Source organism: Chionomys nivalis, chromosome 7 (genome assembly GCF_950005125.1).
Source record: "Chionomys nivalis chromosome 7, mChiNiv1.1, whole genome shotgun sequence".
In the NCBI taxonomy this organism is placed as follows: domain Eukaryota; kingdom Metazoa; phylum Chordata; class Mammalia; order Rodentia; family Cricetidae; genus Chionomys; species Chionomys nivalis.
The window spans coordinates 64002828-64028510 of record NC_080092.1 but is presented as its reverse complement, the minus strand read 5'-3'; the positions used below and the strand labels follow the sequence as shown (position 1 = coordinate 64028510).

Below are 25683 nucleotides of genomic sequence, written 5' to 3'. Positions count from 1 at the left end.
AAAGAGGTTGCTTTTATGGAGAACTGGGGCCACACCGGGGAAAGAAGGCTGGGGTCTGAGTTTTCCCTGTAGAATCAGTTTTTGTTTTTTAGAGACGGAGTCTCACACTTTAGCTTAAGTTATTTATTCAGCTAATCTGAAGCTCACTATGTAGCCCAGGCTAGCCTTATACTTGCTGCAAGTCTTTTGCCTAACCCATACTGCTGCTGAGGTTAGAGACACCACGTCCAACCCAAATGATTCTTACATAACCCTGCTAAAAAGTATCCTGAAAGAATGATGCTATCAATATTCTCATGCACAGCACCATGAAAAAGGAAGCCATGTAGCCATGGGAACTCTAAGGCATGTCACAACTCCATTGTCTCTGTTCAGGCTCTGACTTGAAGAAGCAGTTACTTGCCAGTGAGTATACTGAGAAAATGTTTCTAAGCAACTAACACATGAAGAATGGAAACAATGACACTGGAGTCAATTAAACACATTTAGAGAAAAATTATTTAGAGACTTGTTAAGGTTTTTGTTTTATTTAAATAGAGGGAATAATCTTTTCTTTTTTAAGGATATAATTATCTGATATAAATAAACTCAAAAGAATTCTGCAGTGGGGCAAATTTTACTTTGTATGCTATTCATAAGCTGGATTTAGAGACCGTATGTGTGTGTGTGTGTGTGTGTGTGTGTGTGTGTGAGAGAGAGAGAGAGAGAGAGAGAGAGAGAGAGAGAGAGAGAGACTGACTTGTTGTGGAGCAAACCTAGAGTTTTACACACAATAGGCAAGAACTCTGCCAGTGAATTATATCTTCAACCTCACAAAAGCTTTTCAGCCAGCCCTGGAATGGCAGTAAAATGATTCCAGGTTCAGGTCTCTACCAGATATTCATCCTGTATCTACGGCACAATGGTTGACTTTCTACTTTTAGAAGTAACTGAGGCTGGGGAGACAGCTCAGTCAGTATAGCGCTTACTTTGCAAGCATGAGGACCTGGTTTTGATGACCAGAAACCATTAAAACACAAACATGCAAGGGGTAAAAATGCTTTCAATACCAGCAGTGGGAAGACAGGCAAAGACAGGCAGATCCCTAGGGCTCGCTGGTCTCTTAGCTTAGCCTGCTTGATGAGCTCTGGGCCAATGAAAGATTGTGTCCTAAAACAAAGTGTTCTCCTGAGGAAAATGACACCAGGGGTTGACCCCTGATCTACACACACATAGCGGAACAGCAGGCCTGGGAGACGGCTCAGTTGGTAAAGACCTGGTGTCTAGGTCTGAGCATCTGAGTTTGATCCTTAGTAGCCACATAAGAAAGCCACCTATGGTGGCATGTGTTTGTAAGTCAAACACTTTGGAAGCAAAGAAAGTAGATAGCTGGAGCTCATCAGACAACCAGACCAGCTGAATCAAAAAGCTCCAAGTGAATCCTATCTCAAAATACAAGGTGGATGCCAACCATTGGCTTCCATATCCACACGCACACATGTATGTATATTATACACACCACACACAAATACAGGTGAAGAAATGGTATATTTTTTAACTTAAACTATTTCATACTATAACAAATGGTAGTTTATTGAACATTTTATTTATTTATTTTTTAAAAAACAATTTATTTAGATTCATTTTATGCGCATCAGTGTGAAGGTGTCAGATCCCCTGGAACTAGAGTGACAGACAGTTGTGAGCTGCCATGTGGGTGCTGGGAATTGAACCTAGGTCCTCTGGAAGAGCAGTCAGTGCTCTTAACCACTGAGCCATCTCTCCAGCCCTTATTGAACATTTTAATGAAAAACTTTTGTGACAGTACTATAGTAAGTTTGGGCTACTTGGTCTAGTCTTAAGTTAAATTTAACTCTTCTTGTTCACATCAGGACAAGAGCAGAATGGAAGCTAAACTCTGCAGTTCCTCACTCTCTCCAGCTTTCTATTCGCCTTGTCTCCCAGCAGACATTGATACAGTGTTCAGAGGGGATGAAAGCTTTTCTCTTCAAGGTTTTATCTTTACCACTGACAAGTGACAATTAATAAGAGTCACAATTATGCTATCCCTGAGAGAAAAGGGCCCATGAGGAAAACTTGGAGAATCAGTAGTTGACTAGAGATGGAATTGGGGGTGCGGTGGGTCGTGTTTGCTAGGCAAGTGACAGGACTTTTACAGACTGCTTTTTATAACAGCAGGTATGTGAAAAATAACTTACTAAAGAAGATCCACCTTCTTTTAGGAGGGTTCCTATCAGGGATTCAGTAAATTAGAAATGCAAATAGGAAAGTGAATTAACAATTCCTTTGTTTTCTTTTAGGAACCAAACACTTGCCCTAGTTTCTGTGACCCAAATATTCTTCCTTTCTACTTCTGAAGGGGAGCATTCGTGCATGCATGCCGACTGTCCTAGACATCATGCTTGGGGCCTAATGGGCCAATGGGAGGTTAGCCTCCAAGAAAAGAGAACAGATGCATATCTGGGTTAGTTACTGAAGACTGTGAGCTGGAAACACCCTTAACACATTACTTTCCTCATAGTAACAGCCAATTCTATCTACGGAGTAACTCTAGTTTTCTTCTTCTAGTCTCAGCCAAATTACATTCTGACTCACTTGTCTACTCTAAAAAATTCTTACTCAGTGCTAAGAAAAGCAACAATCAGCCACTGTGGCAACAAGGTAGTCAGGGAACCGGCAGCCAATTGTGCTGGTATCCCACTACTGAAGAATGTTTAGTTTGAAGTGCAACATAATAGCTTGTTTTATCAATAGTAGTCACATCCTACATGGGTATTTCTAGAACACCAAGCATTGTGATCCATCTGTCTGGACTACATGGTTATTAAATTTTTTTTCAACATGTTAAATATATTTTAGTCTCATTATTCTGTCTTTTCAATTTCCAGGCAGGGATATCCTTCACTAAGTCTTAAGTCTGCCACAGCGTATCTCTTCCTTTTCTCCTTTCCACTGACCAAATGTAAGCTAATTATCAACATATTTTCCCTTCAGGTGGGAGTCTTCCGTTTTTAAATAATTTATTTTTATTTTATTTGCACTGGTGTTTTGCCTGCATGTACGTGTGAGGGTGTCAGATCTTGGAGTTCAGACAATTGTTAGCTGCCATGTGGGTACTAGGAATTGAACTCAGGTCCTCTGAAAGAGCTGTGTTCTTAACGGCTAAGCCATCTCTCCAGCCCCCAGGAGTCTTCTTTAAAAAAAGACTTATTACTTTTATGTGTATGAGTATTTGCCTGTATTCATCTATTTGTACCATGAGTGTGCAATGCCTACAGAGGCCAGAAGAGGGTGTCAGATCCCCTGGAACTGGAGTTACAGACAGCTGTGAGTTGCATGTGGGTGCAGGGAGTGGAACTTAGTTCTCTATTAAATGGAGACAGTGCTCTTAATTGTTAATGCATGTGTCCGGTTTCTTGAGTTGGAAATTTTACATCAGGCATGGTGCTAAATGCCTATAATCCTACACTTAGAGGAGGTAGAACCTGGAGAATCAGAAGTTCAAAGTTATTCTCAGCCAAGTTAGGATAAATGAAACTCTCAAAAAACACTTTAAAATGTTGAGTAACTCTAAGCATAACTTGTTTTTGTTTATTAAAACAAAATAAAAACTCTTCACCAAAGAGTTAAACTAATTTGTTACCAACTTTATCATAAGGAAAGAGGTTTTTCCTTGGAGGTTTCCTATTGGAAGGATGGATCTTTAGCATGCTGGAGTTGAGACAGGGAATGGCCTGGGGTGAGAGCACTGGGAATGCTAGCCCTTTTAGACATTCCAGTAGCTCTTGTGAGAGCTTGCCTAGGTTTTGAAAGAGTGAGTTTTTATTTTAAAAAATCACTGCCTCTGCTTCTCCTTCACTTTCACAGTTGCCCTGTCACATGTCATTGCCCTGTCACATGTCATCTACCACAACTCTGTGCAGGATAAAAGGAAGCCAAAGTGCCCTCGCCAGATTAATGTTAACACCATGCTCTTACACCTGCTGAGCTGTAAGCTAAAGACTCCTCTGTACATGGGTATTTTATTATAGCAATGGTGAATGAGCAACTGTAGATAAATCATTTTACACATAAAGGAAAATCAGCAAGATATTAATAAACTCTGTGAGTAAAGGAAAACTCTGACCTGCAAGTTATTCAGAGGTTCCATCTTCATGACTGGGCCCAAGGTGTTGAGAGGCAGAGAGACATCAATGCTCTGGTTTGGCATCAGTGGAGTATGGATGGCCAAGGGTGTGCTCGGGATGACACCAAAACTAGAGAGAGGAGGAACACTCAGACATCAGTCAGGAGGAGAGGTCACACACCTGTAGGTTTCCATAGCTTAGTCAAGACAACAGAAGCTCTGCTGACCTGTTCCAACACTGCCTATATTCATACTTTCTGACTATTTCCATTACATGGATTAGAAAGACAGCTGACCTGAGCTAGTGGGAGCTCACGACTCTGGACTGACAGCTAGGGAGCCTGCATGGGACCAACCTAGGCCCACTACATGCGGGTGACAACTGTGTAGCTTGTCTGTGAGGCCCCTAGCAGTGGTATCAGAACCTGTCCCTGGTGTATGAGCTGGCTTTTGGGAACCTATTCCCCAGGCTGGGATGCCTCACCCAGCCTTGATACAGGGGGAGGAATTTGGTCCTGCCTCAACTTGATATGCCATGTTTTGTTGACTCCCATGGGAGGCCAGCCCCTTTCTGAATGGAGAAGCAGTAGATGGGGGGGGGGAATAGTTGGAGGAGGGGGAACAAGAAGAGAGGAGGAAGGAGAAACTGCAGTTAGTATGTAAAAGAAATGAAAAATGTAATTTAGAAATAAAAATAATAAAAAGAAAAGAGAGACAATGTTCATGGGCAGGAACTATTGCTGATGCTGATTCTGAAAGATTCTTTTGTGTATCATGTTGCTGGAGGGACGGCTTTTTTTTAAACTGAAAATAGATTTTTCTCTCATATAATATATTCCAACCAGAGTTTCCCTTCTCTCCACTCCTCCTAGCTCCCCAACACTTCCCCTCTCCCCCAGATTCACCTCCCACCCCCATTTCCCTTCAGAAGGCCTCCAAGGCACAACAGCCAAACACAACACAATAAGATACAGTAAGACGAGACAAAAGCCCTTAGATGGAGGTTGGCCAAGGCAACCCAATAGAAGGAAGGGCCCCAAGAACAGGCGAAGTCAGAGACACCCCCATCCCTGCTGTTATAAGTCTCACAAAACCGCCAAGCTAACAACAGCCGTAGCATATACAGAGAGGGCCTGGCGCAGACCCATGCGGGCCCTGTGTTTGCCACTTTAGTCCCTGTGAGCCCGACATGAGTTTTGCTTAGTTGATTCAGTGAGCCATGTTCTCTCGGAAGAACAGATCGGATAAGTATCTCTTTATATATATATTTTCCATACATAATCTTTTCAGAAAAAGATTTACGAATCTCCTCTGTGAGTAACCCTAGCACATGGGAGGCTAGGACAGGAGGATTACAAGGAATATTCACTTTGTAAAGCAAAATATGAAAATCAATGTCATGTCACTAGCTTAATAACCCAATTGGTCAGTAGAAAGGTAACAACGTACTTCTTTTTCTGTTGTTGTTGTTGTTGCAGATGGATGGGTGTCTACTCCCAGTAGCACTGATGAAGGGTAGGTACCTTTTCTTTGCCAGTACTTGTCATTTTCCTGATAGCCATTCTGACTGATGAGACAGACTCTCTAAAATGGTTTTAATCTACTTTTCCCCTGATGGCTAAGGACATTGGACAGTTTTACATTACCATTTTTTACACTATGCTTCTTCTTTAAAGAACTATATTCAGCAGGCACTTTAAAGAACTATATTCAGCAAACCTAGGACGTGCATGCCTTACCTATTCTTGTTGAACTGAATGGCAAAGTCCGTCATGTGCTGCAGAGCTTTGTTGGTGAAGTTCATTTCCATATAGATGTGCCCTTGGCGATGAGTGAACGTGCCCGAGATCTCCAAGCCTTTAGCCTTTACTGCAGGTAGCCAGACCTGATGAAACACAGCACAAAGCCCAGGAAGGAAGATTTACCTCTATGATGTTTCTTTCCCAACATGTAAGGGAAATCCACCCCCTCGGGAACTTATGGCGATTTTTAGATAATAAATGTGAAGTTTGTGTGAAAGGCTTTGAATAAAACAGTTTTTTTTTTTTTTTAAATTTTGAGATCATGCTCAATTATTTATGAGCCAATTTAAAGTAAAAGTCTATGAGCAATTGGGCATTTTTTTTCTATCTTCTGTTCAACTTGGTCATTTTACTGTTTTAAGTTCTGCTGCCAAACGCTTATACAAGTAAAAACCACTGTGATGAGTACCATGCTTCTGTTAGGCTTGAAAAAAGACTCAAAGGGAAGAAATTGAATCTTCTAATGAAAATAGCATGACTGTAATCTTTCAAGACATTTTCAACATTACCAGCACCCTATTAAGGGCAAGGACCATATGTTATGTTATATTTAAATCTATTTCCATTTCTGACAGTTAACGCCTCAGATGTTACTTAAATGTTTTTTCTCCATATAATTGGTTATGTATCCTTGGCCCCAGAATCTATAATCCTAATTAATGCTACTCAAAAAAGGTAGAAAGTTTATGAGCTGTTATGATCCTAACTAGACAGTTTATGGGTTGGAAATAATTATAATTTACCCAGCCACATGGAAAAGAGAAAATATAAACATATTTTCATTTATGAGAAGGTTACAAAAACCCGGAACCCCCCCCCAAAAAAAACCAACAAAAACCCCGAAAAAACAAACACCAGTTGATTCCCGGGGTAAAGTAGAGTATGGGAGACTTGGTATTCTTTATGATTTGTTGGCAGTAATCTGACACCACCTCAGCAGAGGGCAGATAGGGAAGATCTGCTTTAAAATGTAAAATAATAAGTACTCTTACAAAAGCATACCAGGAAATACAAGAATGTTCTCTGCAACATCACAACAAAGAATGAAGGAAGCACCAGGCAGTAACATAAATGCTCATCAACAGGAGAATAATTAATATGCCAATTTATCAATCTACTGAATACAGCCATTCAACAGAATGTGACAATTATAAAAGGATGTAAAGCAGCAAATTCTGGTGCTAGCATTTTCAAAGGATACAATGTACAGGAATATGCATAGTTCTCCCTTTCTGTTTTGAAAGCATACAAACAAAGTTAATAGTGACTATAATATGAAGAAATGGGGACAAGACTCAATATTCTGTTTTACATCTGTAAATTATTTAATTGGTCATTCATAAGTGTAGTTTTTACACTAATAATGAGTACATTAAATAACTTTTATTATCTATCTATCTATCTATCTATCTATCTATCTATCTATCTATCTATCTATTCACTTTTTCAAGACAGGGTTTTTCTGTGTAGCAGACAGGGTTTTACTGTGTAGCCTTGGATAGCCTGGAACACAGAGATCCACCTGCCTCTGCCGCTTAAGTGCTGAGATTAAAGGTGTGTGTCACTACTACTTGGCAATAGTAACTTTTTTAAAAAATGATATTTTAAACACTTACTAACTTTATTATTTTATGTATGTGAGTATTTTGCCTACATGTATGTCTGTGCACCGTGTATTTGTCTAGTCTACTTTTAGTTGTGCTATACAATGGCTGTATACACACAAGTGATGACTTGCAGCAGACAACCAGTGCACATTGCTATGGCAGGATTCTTTGTGGAGAACAAGACGGGGAAAGAGAGAAATCCGGGATACTGGTCCTTAGGAAGAAAGACGAAACTCGGATCGGATGGCTAGCATGTCTCTCAAGAGCCTAAATGAAACTTCATTTACAGAGTTTCCCATTTTACATTTATGTCGGAGTGACATCAAGCAAGACTGAGACTGGAAGAGTCCTAAAACACATAGCTAAATAAGAACTCGAAAGAAGAGCACTGAAGCTGGATGTAGTGGCTACACTGGTAAGCATGCATTATGATTGTAAAAAGTGGACTCCGGAAGTGAGGGCAGCCTTGTCTCTGACTCAAGCATTTCTCTCAAGTGACCCCCAAAACTCCCTGTCCTAGGTCAGTTTGGCCTCCTGCCTCTAACAGGAGAAAAACAGCAAATAGCTCAGGATATTTAAAACACTGCATCTCTGAGAACGGACAGAAGAAGGCAAACTATTTCCAACAGAAGCTACTAATGTCTACCATGGAATAGAAGTACCTGCTTTGGAGCCAGAAGCTAGTAACTCATCTAGAGAAACCTCTCCGCTTGCCTGGAGATCTCGCCAGGAGCTCCAGCCTCACTAGTTCAGTCAATTCTGCGGTGTGAGCATCTCGTCTGATGATGTCTTTTTGCTGGTTCTTCCAAACGCGCTACTCCAGCTGCCTCTACTAGAGCAAGCGCCTGATGTGCTGACGCTCTGCTGTCTGTTCTTTCACTTCTGCTCACTACACACTTATTAATAAGTTCACTCACTGGAAACCACAAGCATGGCTATTGTAGATCATTCTCTGTCTAGAACAGTGGCATACTGCTATTATTCTAGCAATATAAATCTAGGAGCTTGATGCAAAAGACCATGAGTTTGAGCTTGGGACACAAAAGAAAAGAGGTATACTAACACCTATGAAAATCAAATTTGAGGAATTGTACCGCAGAATCCATATATAGTACCAATAAGGAAGGAAAATAAAACAAAGTTTTTTGTTTTTTGTTTTTTTTAAAAAGCCACTATTCTCTACTGTGTGTGCTTGCTGATACAATGTAAAGTGATGTATCTTAATGCTGACAAATTAGATATCTCTAAACATGAGGTCCAATTCGAGTATTTAATATTTCCAATTTTAAGCCTAATGGTGTTTCCTATGGTTAAGTTCCTCATAGATCCTCCAGAACAAGAGCTACATCCCATGTGAGTGGAGTAACACTTGTTAGAAGTAATCTAGGCTTTGTCCACTGAGAAAAGTGTTGCCCATTCTATGTACTTACTGCTTTAGGAGCCACGTATCCACCAGGCGCCATGCCTATCCCCGTGGAAAGTTCAAACAGGTCATTCAAACCACTGCTGACCACAGCAGGAGTAGGAGAAGGAGCAAAGGTTGCAGGCACCGATGATGGGATGAAGGACTGTCCTACCTTTGGGGAAAAAAGGGAAAGAGATGAGAAAGAATAGAGTAATCGTCCTTAAACTGTTACTTATTTTAACATCACTGGTTACTCCATTAGAAAACACTGCAGTTACAATATTTGTAAGAATCCACTCAGCATATTGTTTCAATTACTTTTTTTCACCAATGATAAATGTAAACATACTTTAGAAACTTTGTCAAGGCACAGTACTAGGTAGGATGCAAGAACACAGTGATCCAAGATTTTGTTTTGTTTCCAATTTTAGCTTCCACGATTCTGTGCAAAAGGCCTACAGGTACTCTAACGAAAGAGGAGTTTGTGTCTACAGAATGAAGGAGAAGCATCCAACTTGAATAGCAGTTCCATTTCTACATAGTTGGGCCAAGTCTTACTTCCCATTTGAGTGTTAATATCCAGCAGGAAGCTCTCCTGAGGGAGAAGATATTCACACCCCATAGGAACTCATCTATGAGGAAAATGCCTCTACAAATCCAGAACTCTCTCCAGTTCCTTCTGGACACCAGGGCATAAAAAGCATTCTGCAGTCAAGATGGGAGGGTCCATTTCCTTCAGCTCTTCAGTGTCAGAAACAAAAACATCTATTTCTACAGGCACCACAGCATCAATCCCTAAACAAGTCCCTAGACCACATGTGGCATGTGACCCTGCACTCTCTACCCTCATGCAATGCTACCAAGCTTGTGGTATGCAGTGCTGGAGAGCAGGGTGGCTACTCCCATAACATGTGCAGGAAAGAATCAAACAGGGCAGAGCTTCCCATGGTGAAAAAAACAGATGGCACTTACTGCCGGACTTCCTCCAATGCCCCCGCCAAGGTCACTGCCAAGCTGAAAGAGAGAAAGGAGAGAGAGGAGAGAGAGGTAGAGTTCATTTAGCTAAGTACTAGATGCCCACATAGATTCTGTAAATTGCTCTACCAAGTCATCGGAAACACATGCCATTTGACTTGTCTCCCAAAGCCTAAGGAATTCTAGATCACCAAGAAACATGTTCTAGGGGAGCCGAGTAGTGGTAGTGAAAGGGTGTGAGCGTTTAGCAAAAACTTGGAAAATGCAGCTGGGACATCGTAGGGATGTTTGAGATGTAATTTTCTACCCCAAATTCACTGGCATGAATCTGAGTAAGGTTTAGTGTTTGTATACTCGAAAGAGCTCTGAGCCCAAGCAGCAGCATTACTTTTCCTTTACAAAGAAATTTAAGGTGGGGGAGAAAAGCAAAGAAAGACGAAAAATGCTTTAACCTACAAAACCTGCTGCCTTACTGAGATGATAGGAATCAAACCAGTATTGAGTTGCAATTTCAAGCTTCAAAAATTACCAGGGGAACATAAAAGGTTTTAGTTGAGAATGCTCCTTGGGGGAAAAACAGCTAGTACAGAAAGATATGCATGCATCACCCAAACCTCCCACAGTTGGTACCTCTAAGGAGAGATGCTGTGATTTATATGGAGTCCGTCATTTAAAGGAGGCAAAGTAGAGAATTAGACTAGTTGGTTAGCTGACAGGAAAACATTCCACAGGCTCTTAGTCTTGCTTCTTTCCCCTCAGGGCTCTATAACATACAAAATTCACCCTGAGGGCAGTCTTGTCTCCCTTGACAAGACCAGTGAAGAAAAACTGGAGCTCTTTAGCTAGTTGGTCTCTCTTTGTCTGTCTCTGTCTCTGTCTCTGTCTCTGTCTCTGTCTCTCTCTCTCTCTCACACACACACACACACACACACACACACACACACACACACTAATGGTACTATTTACAAAGCTAAAGCCTTTTTGTGGGGCGATGTTTGCAGTCCTGTATTTGCCTCCTTCCTAGCTCTACAACCCTTTGTGAATCGCCAAATAGTTTGTCCTAAAAACAGACTAAAAGTCTAAAAGTACTGCGGTATTTCTTGGTTAGTGGTGATAATTTAGAAATCATTGTGTTGGGGTAGTAAAGACAAAATAAGACTGCATCTTTATTTGGGAATGATTTATGAAATGACAGTACTATAAAAATGATGCTGTCAAAACTTAAAATTCAATCTATACTCAAAAATGGCGAGGTCCATGACAAAATTTTGTTTTATTTAAGATAGAAAATAATTCTAGCAGGTGCTTTAGCCAAGCCAACATTTCCAGAATGTGGTTCTCACAGATCACTCAATGGTGTCATTGGATGAGGCCAGATACTTAGCCAAATAAAAAGGTCATTTAAACCACCAACCTGAGAAACTGAAAAGGTGCCAAAGCCAACAGAAAAGACATTGCATATTGCCTTTCCCTGGTTCTAAAATGACACATATCGGCAGCATGATGTCTGAAAAGCATGGTATTCTATTTATTGAGACAAATAAATATGTAACATTTATTACATGCAAGGCATGAAAAGATGCCAAGCAATGAAGGGAGCACAGATTAATCAGGGCAGGCTTTACAGACTGGCAGGAGGTAGAAAACACAATGCAAACCTGTACACATAACTAAGTAGAAAAGAAATTCTGAAGGAACACCTCCCTCTGCCTAGAAGCTGATGAAGTGAAGATTCAAAGGCATGGCAAAGCAGAATTTTTAAAAAAGCAAAAAGGGCATGGGTCGTTTCTCAACAGCATCCGCAAAGGCTGAAAACACAGGGCAGATACATTTTTGTTTTTAAAAGTTGAACCAAAGAAGCTTGCAAAGGCAATATAACTTGTAAACATCTTTTAATTTTCCTGTTAATAAAAATATGGTGTTTTTTGAGACTAACATTCAAACTTTAATAGTATTAATAACTACTTTAGTTATACGCCAGTAACCATGACTACTCTCAACCTTACGTACAAAACAAATCAACCATCTGTGTGTGCACATAAGCTTTAAAAGCTGCTACTGCCAGTCTCATCGTCAGAGACGGTGATTTCCTTTTCTGAGGTGTCATCTGGACACTGTGAGATAGTTCTAGTTCATCGGAATATACACTCAGCCAGGGTTGAAAATATCGCAGTAGAGAATTATTAGGATTCAGACAAGATTCTGATGTTAAAAATGACTTCAGAGCTGACTTCTATATAAAGTGAGAGATGAGGGGATAAGAGAGGAAAGGAAACCAATACAAGACCCGAGGAAGAGGCTCTACAAAACATCCCGTTTGTCCTAATGCTGATATGGCTTATGACTTCCTAACAGGCTAACCCTCCCTTCCCCAAACCACTCGCTCCTCTGGCCAGGTTTGCAATCCAAGTTTGAAAGACAGAATTCTTTACCAAACTGGTTGGCATACACTGAGAAGTATTTAAAAAAGAAGTAATAGTTTTTCCAAATATTCAATAAAAAGCACAGAGAAGAGGTAGCTATTGGTGATATTTAGATTAAAGGAATAAAGCCTGTTGTTGTTTGGATCCAAAATGTCCTCACAGGCTCATGCTTGCACATTTAGTCCCTAGCTGTTGGTGGTGTTTGGGGGCATGGAAACCTGGAGGCACAGGCCTTGAGGGTTCTACCCAGTCATTTCCATTCTGTTTTATGCTTCCTGATCTATTAGGATGGAGGAGCTTCTACCATGTACTACAGCTGCCATGAACTTTGTGCTTTTGGCCCAGTGATGAGAGAAGTAACTAAACAAAACCCATTTGTAGTTCTTGCTTTGAGACAGGGTCTTACTATGTAGCTCTTGGTGGCTAGGAACTCATTAGGTAGACCATGTTGACCTTGAATTATAGATCTACCTGCCTCTGCTTCCCAAATGTTGTAATTAAAGGTGTGTATCACCATGCCTAGCCCATTTTAGTTTTTTTCTTCCCTTAGATTTTTATTCTCATTTTTGAATATTATGAGAATATTAGCTGGAAGAGATCTAAACACAATCTTTCCCCATGCTACTGACCAATTTTATTTGGAACCACAGAAGAAACAATCCAGGGGGTTGCAGAGATGGTTCAGTGGTTAAGAGCACTGGCTGTTCTTCCAGAAAATAAGCATTCAATTCCATGCATCCAAATGGTGGCTCACAATTGTCTACAATTCCAGTCTTAGAGGATCTGACACCCTCTTCCAGGCATGCATGTGGTCCACAGACACACATGCAGGCAAAATACCCATACACATAAAAATAAATAAATATATTTAAAAATAAAACAATCCTGATGATCCTTTTTGTACTGCAATCCACCTAGAATCAAGAATACATTAATTCTTCTAGAATCTGGCACACGTAAGGCCCAAAAGATATGAGACACACAGTCAGAAATACAAAGGTTAACTTAATTGTGCTATACCCAAAGTAAAGGAAAAGCACAAACCCCAATGTTTCTCAGCTAGCAAAAACTAGATTGTAGCTTATTCAGACTTTATTTTAAATCTTTCTTCTTGACTAGAAAAGATCCCAAGGGAGGTCATCTTCTTCTGTGAGAATATGGCAAGGTGGCAGCAAAATGTTAGGGGTGAAAGGCAGTGACTAACAGAGAGAGATCAGCAAGGACAGAAGCCACTCAATACAAGGTCTTCTCTACCTACCACACTGACAAATGTGATGAAGCCGATAACCAAGAAAAATATCTAGAAAAGTTATTATATATACTCAGCCTTAATGAGACACTAGTTATCTTCAACTGCTGGGATGAAGTTCATCTCGTAGGAAGATTCTGAGAGCTCATACTTATCAGGATCCTATACTAAATCAATCACACCAGGACCTATAAAATTCAGGTTTCTGTTATTCAGTGAGCCACTTTACTATGAAAGCCAGGAGTGAAAGGTGTCCCAAACTTAGGTGTCATACTGTCGTTTGTTTGTTTGTTTTTTGAGACAGGGCTGACCAGCTTGCCTTGACCTCAGACTGCCAGTCTACCTCCCACGCGCCTCACCACTGCCCTGCACTCTGATGCTTTAGCTGAGGTGCCCGTCACTACTGTCTCTAAGTGTCTCTTCAAACTGTTCTCAGCTCACATCCTATTTTCCTAGGATTACCTTACTGAGGTTGATTTTTCTCCATGAAGAAAATAATGTCAACTACTGGAGAACTAAGTCAGAATACAGAAAAAAAGGAGAGGTGTCAATTTCAAAGGGGGGTAGGGGAGTGGTTTCTGTTTTGTTTGAAACTGTGCCTTGCTATATATATCCTAGGATGGTCTTGAACTGATAATCTTTCTGACTCAGTCTCCTGCATCCTGGGACCATAGGCACGAGTCTGAATGTATAGCTATGGAAAAGAACATTTCAAATGCTGAAAACTTTCAACGAGTTTAGCTGATACTTTCAACAAGTAGTGTAATTCCCTATTCCCCAATCTAAACCACAGGATTTGCTGCCGTTAAATGGTACTGAGGATAGAATTAACATTTGGCTCCTGTCACAGAGTGGTCACTCCACCATGTCTAAAGTAATGCTTAATGAGGGGAATGGAGTTAATGCTGGATTACACAGTAATAGGTCACCGCAGAGCTAATCCAGGAACTGGACAGAATGCAGTGATTCCATGGTGACCACTGTAATCTATAAGCTGAACAGATTTAGGCACATCACATGAGCTCTGTAGCAAGGTCCAAAGTCTGAACCACATGTGAACTGCAGATGAGCTCTAAACAGCAGAGGGGAATGTCAGCTCAGCTTGAATGGCTACATACTACAAAAGATAACACAAGAGGGAACTGAAGAAGAAAATTCGATTAAAGAACAAATCTGCTCAACTCTAAGGGAAAAGAAAATCATAACAAAAGAATATTAATAGAGACACCCACTGATTTAAAGGAAAAAATTCCATACAGCATTAGCGACTGGGTCCAGGTTAGGTTCCCCCTGACCCTGCTTTGTGGCCAGTCCAGAGCACATCGACCTATCTCTAAAACTATGGAGCTGTCTAGGTACCTGATAGCTTATTTTCTTAACCACGGGAGCAGACTTTAAGCTCAGACATTCTACACGTCAGTCTAGACTCTCATTTATCTCATTTATGGGAATGCTTTTTAGAACTCACTGAAGGGAAGTGACTCTAAGGAAAGCACCAACCCTCACAGTTTGTTAACAGCTCTGGTCCTCAGGAGTCTCGAATGGTGTAGAACAAGACACAGGGATTCCTATCACAAACAAAGAAACCTGTGAGGGGAAAATATGGTTTTCAGCTGTTGAAATATCAAATATGGTTTCTCTATGCAGAGAAGCATCATAAAACATAATCAGTGAAATAGACATGGAGATTCTGTGAGCACGTGATAAGCCAAGAATCAAACCGATGACTAAGAGCACAGACTCCTTTTCCTCAAAGGGGGAAAGCAGGGAGCTACAGCAGACACTTCCTGATAAGAAATTTAAAAGTTCCCTTGAAGCCCATGATAGGATTTCAAGCCAGACAGAAGCTGTATAAATATAGTCTGCCCCACTGCTCTTCACCCCACTACTGCCTCTCTACGAGGAATTCACCATTTCTCCTCCCAACAGAGGAGGAGCTTGTAAGAATTGCTTTGCTCACAACTCTAACCTGCTGTCATGCCTCTCACAGCCAATAGTACTGCTCAAAGCACTCGACTCAGACACTGAATATTACTGTTTGCTACCAATTGTACAAAGTTTGCTGCTGCTATTGAAACATCATGGATTAATTATGGAAAACAAAAACTTTTAACATTTTCCCACCTGTTTTCTTATTAGCACAAAAGTATCAAATTAGTGTATCTCTGTATTGTGTTATAATATCTGACTTTCAAAATTGCTGTTTTGAGTTGTTACATTGAGTTCTATTTTTTTTTAAATCATTAAATAAACTTTGGTTTGGAATTAGGACAGAATTTCCAACAATGGAGAGGCCCTAAATATACTTCTACCACTTTTGTACTATGCATTTATGAGAAAACAGCATTCTGAGCATTAACAACTATAAAATATAAATAATTATTAACTCTGAAAAATGTTAAAGCTGAAATATCAAATATTCAACCAAGAGTAGCTTTTTATATAAAAATAAACAATACCAATCACATTAACATGCAGATGTGCTTTGATCATTAAGAAACAGTGAGGGGCTGGAGAGATGGCTCAGAGGTTAAGACCACAGGCTACTTTTCCAGAGGTCCTGAGTTCAATTCCCAGCAACTCACAGCCATCTATAATGAGATCTGGTGCCCTCTTCTGGCATGCAGGCACATGTGCAGACAGAACACTGTATACATAATAAATAAATCTTAAAAAAAAAAAAAAAGAAACAATTTAATTGGAGCTGGAGAGATGGCTCAGAGGTTAAGAACATTGTCCAAGTGATCCAGGTTTGGATTCCATCACCTCTGTGTCTGTCTACAACCATCTTTATATAGCTACAGTTCCAGAGGATCCACAGCCCTCCTCTGGCCTCTATAGGTACCAGGTATATGCTGCACACGGTGTATTTACATGCATATGACAAACCATACATATAAAATTAAATTTTTGAATGCTGAATTATATGCATACCAAGTAATTATTTTTAAAATAAATATCTGATTTATTGTCAGAAAATGTTTGATTTGTATACTTTTCTTTCTTTTTTTTTTTTCTTGGTGTTTCAAGACAAGGTTTCCTCTGTATAGCCCTGGCTGTCCTCAAACTCAGAGAGAGCCATCTGTCTCTGCCTCCTGAGTGTTGGGACTAAAGGTGTGCACAACCACCACCTGACAATATGTTGTGGTCCACACAAAGGGTTTGTTTTTGTTTTGGTGTCGGGTCCCCTAGAATTGGAGTTACATACAGCTGTGAGCTGCCATGTGGGTGCTAGGAATTGAACCCAGGTCCTCTGGAAGAGCAGTCTGTGCTCTTGGCAGCTGAGTGATCTCACCAGCCCTTTAGTATACTTATTTATGTATATACTGAGGGCTGCATAAAAATTTCCTGGCCAAAGAGGACCTTGAATGGAAAACATTTAAGTTCTATTCCAGAAAAATGGCAATTACAAACAAACCAGAGCAATCATAAAATGGTGATAAATTTTGAAGATTAGAAATGGATTAACAGTAAACAATGGTGAAATTTCTCCTAAATTGCCTGTTATGGTTTGAGTAAGTGTCCCCATATAGTCCATGTGTTAAAGGCTAGTCTAAACAAAGGCTATAGGGAGGTAAGGGAAGAAGCATAAGTTCAAAGGGTGGACCTTATGAGAAAGATGCTGGCCTATGAATAGGGTGGGCCCCTGTAACCCTTCTCATGTTTGAATTTCCAGTCATGGAGCAAGTGATGGCAGTCTATCAACTATTGCTATCCTGTGCCATCTCACTGGAGGCCCTGTCTCTGCAGTCCCAGTCTGGTACTGGAGTCCTACAGAATTCCTGAAAAGGGGCTGGTTTTCAGTTACATTGGAATCTTGAAGAAATCCACCCAACAGGGTAGATGAACTTGCCAGCAAGTGTGAAGACAAGCAGGGAAAAGCAAAGCTTCCTTTTTCCATGTCCTTTATGTCGGCAACATCAGATGATATGGCCCAGATTTAGGGTGGGTCATCCTGCCTCTAATAATCATTAAGAAACCCCTTCATAGACATGCCCAGAAGCTTGGATTTTAGTTTATTCCAAATTAGTCAAAATGACAATCAAGATTAGTCATCCACAGATCCCAAAGCAATAGGACTAAACATTCGTTATCTGAAGCCACCAAAACAATGAGCCAACATAAACCTTTTCTCGTCATTGGTGGATTATCTCAGGTTCTGCTTACAGTGACAAAGGTGACTAGCAAACTGAGGTTAGCTCTTAAATTTCTGCATCAACAAAAACGAGTTTCAGAACCACTCTGAAAAATGTAATGGGTAAAATGGGTCAAGAACTTACAAAGATCTCTGTGATTGATGATTTGAAGAGGTAAGGCCTCCATAGACTCATGCTTTTGAATGTCTGGCCCATAGGGAGTGGCACATTAGGAAATGTGGCCTTTTTGGGGAAAGTCTGTCAGTGTGAGGACAGGCTTTGAGGTATCACATGCTCAAGAGACACCCAGTGTGGCACACAGTCTCCTTTTGCTGCCCATGGATCAAGATGTGGAGCTCTTAGCCCCTTCTCCAGCACCATGTCTGCAGCATGATGCCATGTCCCGCCATGATGATAATGGACTAAACTCCTGAAACTGTAAGCCAGCCCCAATTAAATGTTTCTCCTGCATGGTATCTCTTCACAGTAAGAGAAACCCTAACTAAGACAATCTCTCCACACAATAAACTTAAAAAACCAAGTTCTTAAGTCACTGCAAAGGAGAAACAACAATGCAAAACTAGAATTTATGGAGAGTTTCCCGTGGGCTAAGCACTCAAAACCATTAATAAAGTAGCACACGACAAACAAACACAAGGTAAAGAACTACAGGGAACAGCGTGGGAGGGAGGCTTTGAAAAGCAGGCACTAGAATCTAGAAAAGCACAGCTTCTCCTAGATCCTGCTCTCGCTCCAGCTAGGGACAGAATCCTTCTCTAGTATGAAATCCTTCCTCAGCATAAAGGGCACCTGGAATGTTTTCTTCATATTTTTTGATACACAACAGCACCACTTAAATAGAATAACACACAGAATCTTGGATGAACAAAAGACCAGTTTAGTCAAGGCCTCTGTTGATAGACTAAAAGTAAAGGCAACAAATAATTGGGATTCAGTGGTTACTTCCATAGTCCTCACAGGTATCAGACGCCTGAGAACAACACAGACAAGAGTCACACACATGGATCTCAGGTCATCTCCTATCCTACACCAATTTTTCTCACCATGCAGAAGGGATACTGAGGCAGGAGGATTGTCAATTTGAGACCAACTTAGGTTACATACAAAAAAAAAAAACCCGTCAAAAACAAAAAACACAAACAAAAAAACCGCCTCAAAAACAAGGTAGAAAGCAAAGAACAACACCCAAGGCTGTCCCCATATACATGACTATCAAAAACAAACACAAAAAACGCAAATAGGCTTTACCAGAGCGTAACAAATCAGGATCTCTGGTGCAAGATCTTTATACACATTATTATATAGTTTTATGAAATGTTACTTACTATAAGGAAAGGTTTCATTTAAGAAATGACACTATTTATACAGAGAGCAAAAAAACTGAAATTATTTTCCTCTTTAGATCATTTGAACAGGTATTTTTAAAGCATTACAGTCCACTGATGCCTTAGAAACTTATTTTCCGGGCTGGAGAGATGGCTCAGAGGGTAAGAGCACTGGCTGCTCTTCCAGAGGTGGCTCACAACCATCTGTAATGAAATTGTGTTCTCTTCTGGCCTACAGGCATACATGCAGACAGAACACTGTATACATAATAAATAAATAAGTCTTTCTTTCTTTTCTTTCTTCTTTCCCCCCTCTCTCTCTCTCTCTCTCTCTCTCTCTCTCTCTCCCTCCCTCCCTCCCTCCCTCCCTCCCTCCTTCCTTCTTTCTTTCTTTTAAAAAAAGAAACTCATTTCCACACAGCCAGATTTGGGCTTCTCTTGTGATGCTCTTGTAAAAGAAATTTCTGTTTTCTGAGTGAATATATTAAATTACATACAGATTCAAAGTAAAAAGTAAGAGCTGTTAGTACTCAAATGAAGGCTCACAACCATCTGTCACTCCAGTTCCAGAGGATATGATGTCCTCTTTTGGTCTTTGAGGCACCAAGTATGCATGTGGTACACAGTCATAAAACACAAAGCACCCATACACATTTAATTAATTGACTAGAAAAGTACCCTACCATTTTTTTTTTTTTAAAGACAAAGGGTCTTACAATATAGCCCTAGCTGTCTTGAAATTTCCAATGTAGACTAGGCTTGCCTCAAACTCACCGAGAACCATCTACTTCTGCCTCCCAAGTGCTGGGATTAAGGGGCACTGTGCCTAACCTCAAGCAAGTTCTTAGAACCTTTACACTCACTAACTAGGCTATGTTGGCTGGCCAACAAACCCCAGGGATCTACCTGTCCATGCCTCTGAATACTGGGCTTAGAAATGTGTGCCACCATTACTTGCTTTTTGATGTGGGTGCTGGCAACCAAACTCAGGTTCTCGCCCTTCAAGATTTAGCCATCTCAGCTGGGTGGTGGCGGCACACACCTTTAATCCCAGCACTCGGCATTTGAGACTAGCCTCGAATTAGAACTAGGTCTAGAGAACTAGTTCCAGGACAGCTAGGGCTGTTACAGAGAGAAAATCTGTCTCCTCCCACAGCCTTTTTGTCTGAAGCAATACTTACAATGAGTTTTATCTTTATGTACTATGTATCTATCCACCTGTTAGAATTGTGGGCCTGGAAACACCAAAACCAGGGCCTCTTCTCCACCTCCATCCCTAAACCTGTTTGTCCTCTTAGGTTCAATGAGTCCATCATGTAGTAACCCTCCAGAGAAAGCAGTAAGGAAGTTAAAGCATAAACCTGAGGAGGCAGTATTCAACCTATAGTTGATACATCAATACAACAAGAGCTATTTTCATTTCTTGGGCAGCTCCATGATACTTAAATTATCTGTCTACTTTGAGTCGTAAAAGGCTCTACAGCAGTGTGGGATGGTGACGAAATACTATTCTTTTACACTTAGTCAAGACCACATTCCATGTTCAAAAGAAAGACAACAGGGATGTTAAATGTGACAGCAAGCTAGAATTCCCTGCACGGTCTGTGACTAGACTCTGGATGCAGTGCACAACTCACAGAGGTTTGATTATAACCTTAATGGATTCTCTGCCAATCAAATCTTAAATGCAACTATACTGACATGGAAAAGCCATAGATACCACAGTCCTCATAATGCCTAAGAGACAACGACATTATATGCAGAAGAGAGTAAGTGTTTTGCTTCTATCATCTCCGAAAGTGTGATGATACTATGGTATGTGCCTTTTAATGTTGCTGGGAAATACATCAACTTGTCAGGTATCCTGATAGTCACCAGAGTATCAGACACCTAGTCTGTAATCCACCAAGGTTAAGTACCTGATTTGCAGGGAGCCTTGTGACCTACCATTTTCCTAGGCTTTTCCCCAGACATGGACGGTTGCCATATGATAATTTCTCCATCTTGTACAACAATAACTGGTGGCCCATGTCCCAGACATTCTGGACTTTGGAGCCTTTTATTATTAGAATCCTGGAAGCTAATTAAATTGGAAGTATGACAAAGGCAGAGGTGAGGAGGAGGAAGGGGAAAAGTCACGCAGTCTTTTCCAACTGTAATAAGGGTGCAGTTTAGACAAAATGCTCATATAACTGCCTTAAAACATTTCGGAGTTGGAAAATGCACAAACCAATAAATATTTAAAAGAATATATTTAAATTTTTTTTTAGAGTGTGTGCATGCTGAAGCAGGGTCTCCTGTAACTCAGGCTTCCCGGAACTCACTTTGTAACTAAGGTTGGCCTTCAACTCCTGATCCTCCTGCCTCTCCTCCCAAGTGATGGGATTATAGGTATGTACCACTACACCCAAAAAGGCAGAGGTTTAAAAGCCTGAAAGATGGTGACCAGTATGAAGCCACTTTAATGATACTCAGGACCAAAGGAAAACTTGTAAGAAGTTAAGAAGCAGGAAAAATAATGAACTCTGGTAAGGACATTAATAAGATAGCCAAATAACAGGTTGGCTAAATACCAGAAGTTCTTATAAGCAGGTCAACATGATAAATCTAAACACATGCAGACATATTCCATCCCAATAATGAACAGAATGGTAATAAACTCTCTAAAGATAGATAATTCTGTCCTTTACAAAGGACATTTCTGCTTATCAAGGAAAGCCGAATAAAGTTCTCTAGTTCACCAAGAACTAAAAATAAGCAGAGAAAAGGAACTGCTTACCAGGCTATCCAGTCCTCCTCCTAAAAGGTCCACAGCTCCCATCTGCATAGAGGACACTTGTGGCATGTTCACTGGGGGACCCAGGTCAAGATTTAAAAGATCCCCCAGAAGGTCACCTTGAGAGGGGATAACCTGAGGCTGTTCCAGGTTGGTTGCAGTGGTGGTGCCAACAGGGCTATCCCCTGCATCAGTGCTGTAATCAAACACAGAGGAGAGATGAGAAAAAACATCTTCACCCATGATACAAAAAAGCAACAAGCAAACATCACAGGTATAATCACAAAAGACTAAATTTACAATTAAAGAATTAAACAGGGCTGAGATGGCTCAGGAGGTAAAGGTTCTTGCCAACAAGTTCAATCTCAAGAATTCACACAGTGGAAGAGAATGGACTCCCACAGGTTGTCCTTCGTGAGATGTGCGCACACACGTAACAAATAAATACATGTTAACAAAAAACTTAAGTAGCTTTGGACAAGATCTGAACAAGGAGGAGTAAGAATGGCAGTAAACAAACAAGGAGAGGATGAGCGATGCTGCCAATAGGGGATCCAGAAGGATGATTAAAAAAAAAAAAAGACACTTAGGTTTTGTCTGCTTTAGTTCTGGTGTTCTTATGCTAAGAACACATTCTACAACCATGCTATAACCATAACTTCAAGATGTTCAATTCTGCTATGTGTAAAGAAAAATAACTACAGATGTTCAAAAGTCAACTGAAGACAACCGACTGGCAGCCAGACATAGACAATAAACTTGGAAGGAAATTTATATACACATCTCAAGGCTGTGGGGCCATTCAGGGGATAGGGCCTGGCTGGCAGAAGTAGATCAATAGAGATAAGCTTTCAAAGGCATACCCGACATCCTGTTCTATGAGAACAAAGTGCTGCCTTACACCCCTACCACCATGAATACGGGTGTTCCTGTGCCCATACCTTCTCTGCTATGACCAGGGCAAAATAAATCCCACTTGTTTCTGTCACATATTTTGACACATAGTAAGATAAACGTGCTAGTCACTTGTCTCATTGCTGTGACAAAGTATGTGATAAAAACAACTTAAGAACACCGGGCAGTGGTGGCGCACGCCTTTAATCCCAGCACTCAGGAGGCAGAGGCAGGCAGATCTCTGTGAGTTCGAGGCCAGCCTGGTCTAGAAGAGCTAGTTCCAGGACAGGAACCAAAAAGCCACAAAAAAACCCTGTCTCGAAAAATCCAAAAACAAAACAAAACAAAAAAACAAAAACAAAAAAAACTTAAGAAAGAGTTTTGGCTCATAGTTCAAGTGTGTGGTTCACCATGGTAGGGAGGGCATGGTGGCTAGAGCAGGAGACAGATGCTCACACTCTGCCGAATCAGGAAACACAGAGCAATGAATACTGGTGCTCAGCTTACCTTCTCTTCTTTATTCAGCCTGGGCCCCCAGCTCCTGTCTCTTAGGGTTGGCCTTCCCAACTGAATTAACCCAGTCTGGACAATCTCTACAAACATGCCGACATTTGTTTCCATGGTTGATGAACCATTAGGATCCGGCTGCCAAAAGTTACAGTTTCTTTCTCATACTAGCCTGTTCTCTGCTTCTTCTGCTGCCAAGTGATTGAGCAGCTGCCTCCCACTCCTACTGCCTTGAGAGGGCGCTCCTGGTGCCATGTCTTCCCTACTACAGTTCCTTAAGCAGGGGAGCCCTTCTATCCCCTTCCCTAAGGTTTTTCTATCAGACGTTGTCACATGAAAACTAACAACATGAAACTGCAGAGATTGAAGAAAAAGACAATCTAAGAAAGACAACTTAAGATGGAAAGTATCAATAAAGCCATATCATGAAGGGACAAAGGCAGGAGTCACAGGAGATGATCTCAGAACTTTTAAGAAACATATGAACACAAAGGCTAATGAAATTAAATCCAAGAAAATCAACATCCAGTGTTTCCCATTATAAAGTCGTGTAAAGTAACTGCATAAATGCCATCAAAGATATAATCTCAAAAGGTTAATTTGTCCCAAATCAGACAACTATTTACCATATCATCTTTCTAGGGCAGTTGGCAAATATTGGGCACAGTACACACTTGGGAAGATAGCACTTCACTCTTTTCTGAGTGATTCTAAAAGACCTCACCTTTTAAACCACTACAAGAGGCAGCAGGCTAAAGCCTTCAAGTGTTGCTGTATTTCATGTCACAAGTATATCATTTACTTTTGCTGCAGAAGACTTAGGGATGGATGATATGGGATTTCCCTCTGTATGCTGTGAATACTATTGGTTAATAGAGGTCTGCTTTGAACCTATAGCAGGACAGAACTTACTTAGGCAGGGAAAACTAAACTGAATGCTGGGAGAAAGGAGGCAAGAGGAGGGAGAAGCCATGTAGCCCGTTAGAGACAGATGCAGGACGGAACTTAATTACCCAGTAAGCCACAGCCACGTGACGATACACAGATTAACAGAGATGGGTTAGTTTAGGATGAGTTAGCCAGAAATACGCTTAAACTATTGGCAAAACAGTACTGTAAATAATATTGTTTCTGTATGATTATTTTGGGAGTCTGGGTGGCCGGGAAACGAACAAGCAGCCTCCTCCTACAGATGGACCTTTCTCAGGTGCCATTTGCAGCAATTAATCACATATATCTACAACCCGTTGTTTTTTGGATGGTTGGCGTGCTGGGAATTGAACTTAGGGGCCTCAGAGGTGATAGACGAGCACTCCACCACAGAAGTATATTCCCCAGCCATTATCTCCACTTACACCAAAGTCTATTTTTCTTGTATCAGTCTGTAAAGACAAAAATAAAGTACAAATGGCTAAGGGGCTTTGATAAGGACTATGTATAAAGCCAGACTTGGTTGCCTAGGCCTGCAGTCCCAACTTCATGGCAAACTGCGGCAGGAAAATCTAAGCTTCTAGGCTGAACAATGAGTTTTGGCCAGCCTTGGGTACATAAACCCTGCCTTAAAAAACAGAAGCAGGCTGGGCAATGGTGGCACACACCTTTAATCCCAGCATTCAAGAGGCAGAGGCAGGTGGATCATGTGAGTTCCAGGCCAGTCAGGGATACACAGAGAAACTCTGTTTCAAAAAACAAAAAACCCACCCCTCTAAACAAAAGCAAAAAGAGTTTATTAGTGTTCCTCTTCTCTGATTTTAAAATTGAGGAGTTAGGAAGCAAAAGCTGCATGCTGCCTGTGGTCTGCTCCTAACACACTTTCCTTACTGATCTCATTAAACTAATTTGGTGAAACAAAACAAAGTAGGCATATGTGACTGAAAGCTTTATCTATATATAGAATCTAAGCTGTAATACACTGTTATTCTGTAAAAGCATTTCATTAGTAGTTTAACTGTAAGTCATCTATACAAGAGAAATATGGTCTCTACTAAGGTTTTCTGTGTGTATGTGAGCATGTGCCAACCCACACAGGACAGAGGAAAGCTGAGGTGTTGTTCCTCAGGTGCCTAGTTTATTTTTCTTTCCATTTACGCACATCTGTGTTTGTTTAAGTGCGTGCGGCATGTGTTCCATGTCAAGGAGCCCTGGAAGCTTGATTAGTTTGGCTAGCCAGTGCGCCCCAGAACTTTCCTATCTCACCTCCCCAGTGCCTGACTACAAGCACTCACTACCATGCCTAGTTTTTCCACATAGATTCTGGGGATCAGACTCCCTCTGTCACCTGAGCAAGCTCCTCAGGCAGGCCCGGTATTTAATAAATTACTAGACTCAAGCAACTTTCAAACCTTATCAAAACAGAAGGTATGAGCATAATTTCCTATAGTTTTATTGTACTCCTATGCTGGAACTGAGTGAGAGAAAGAAGCCCTTTAGGGCAGCA

General features: G+C 40.8%; 1 protein-coding gene across 4 annotated transcripts in view; it reads right to left on the bottom strand.

The window, feature by feature from the left end:
* Positions 1–25683, bottom strand: part of Ap2b1 (adaptor related protein complex 2 subunit beta 1) — a 116137-nt gene that overhangs the window by 41870 nt on the left and 48584 nt on the right. For 3 of the 4 annotated variants that reach the window (XM_057774331.1, XM_057774332.1, XM_057774333.1), the window contains exons 14-18: positions 21849–22041; positions 9913–9954; positions 8966–9112; positions 5866–6011; positions 4127–4256 (exon numbers count right to left, since the gene is read on the bottom strand). In XM_057774331.1, the coding sequence (XP_057630314.1) occupies positions 4127–4256; positions 5866–6011; positions 8966–9112; positions 9913–9954; positions 21849–22041 (658 nt within the window). The remainder of the gene's footprint in view (positions 1–4126; positions 4257–5865; positions 6012–8965; positions 9113–9912; positions 9955–21848; positions 22042–25683) is intronic. The other variant, XM_057774334.1, reaches the window with a different exon arrangement.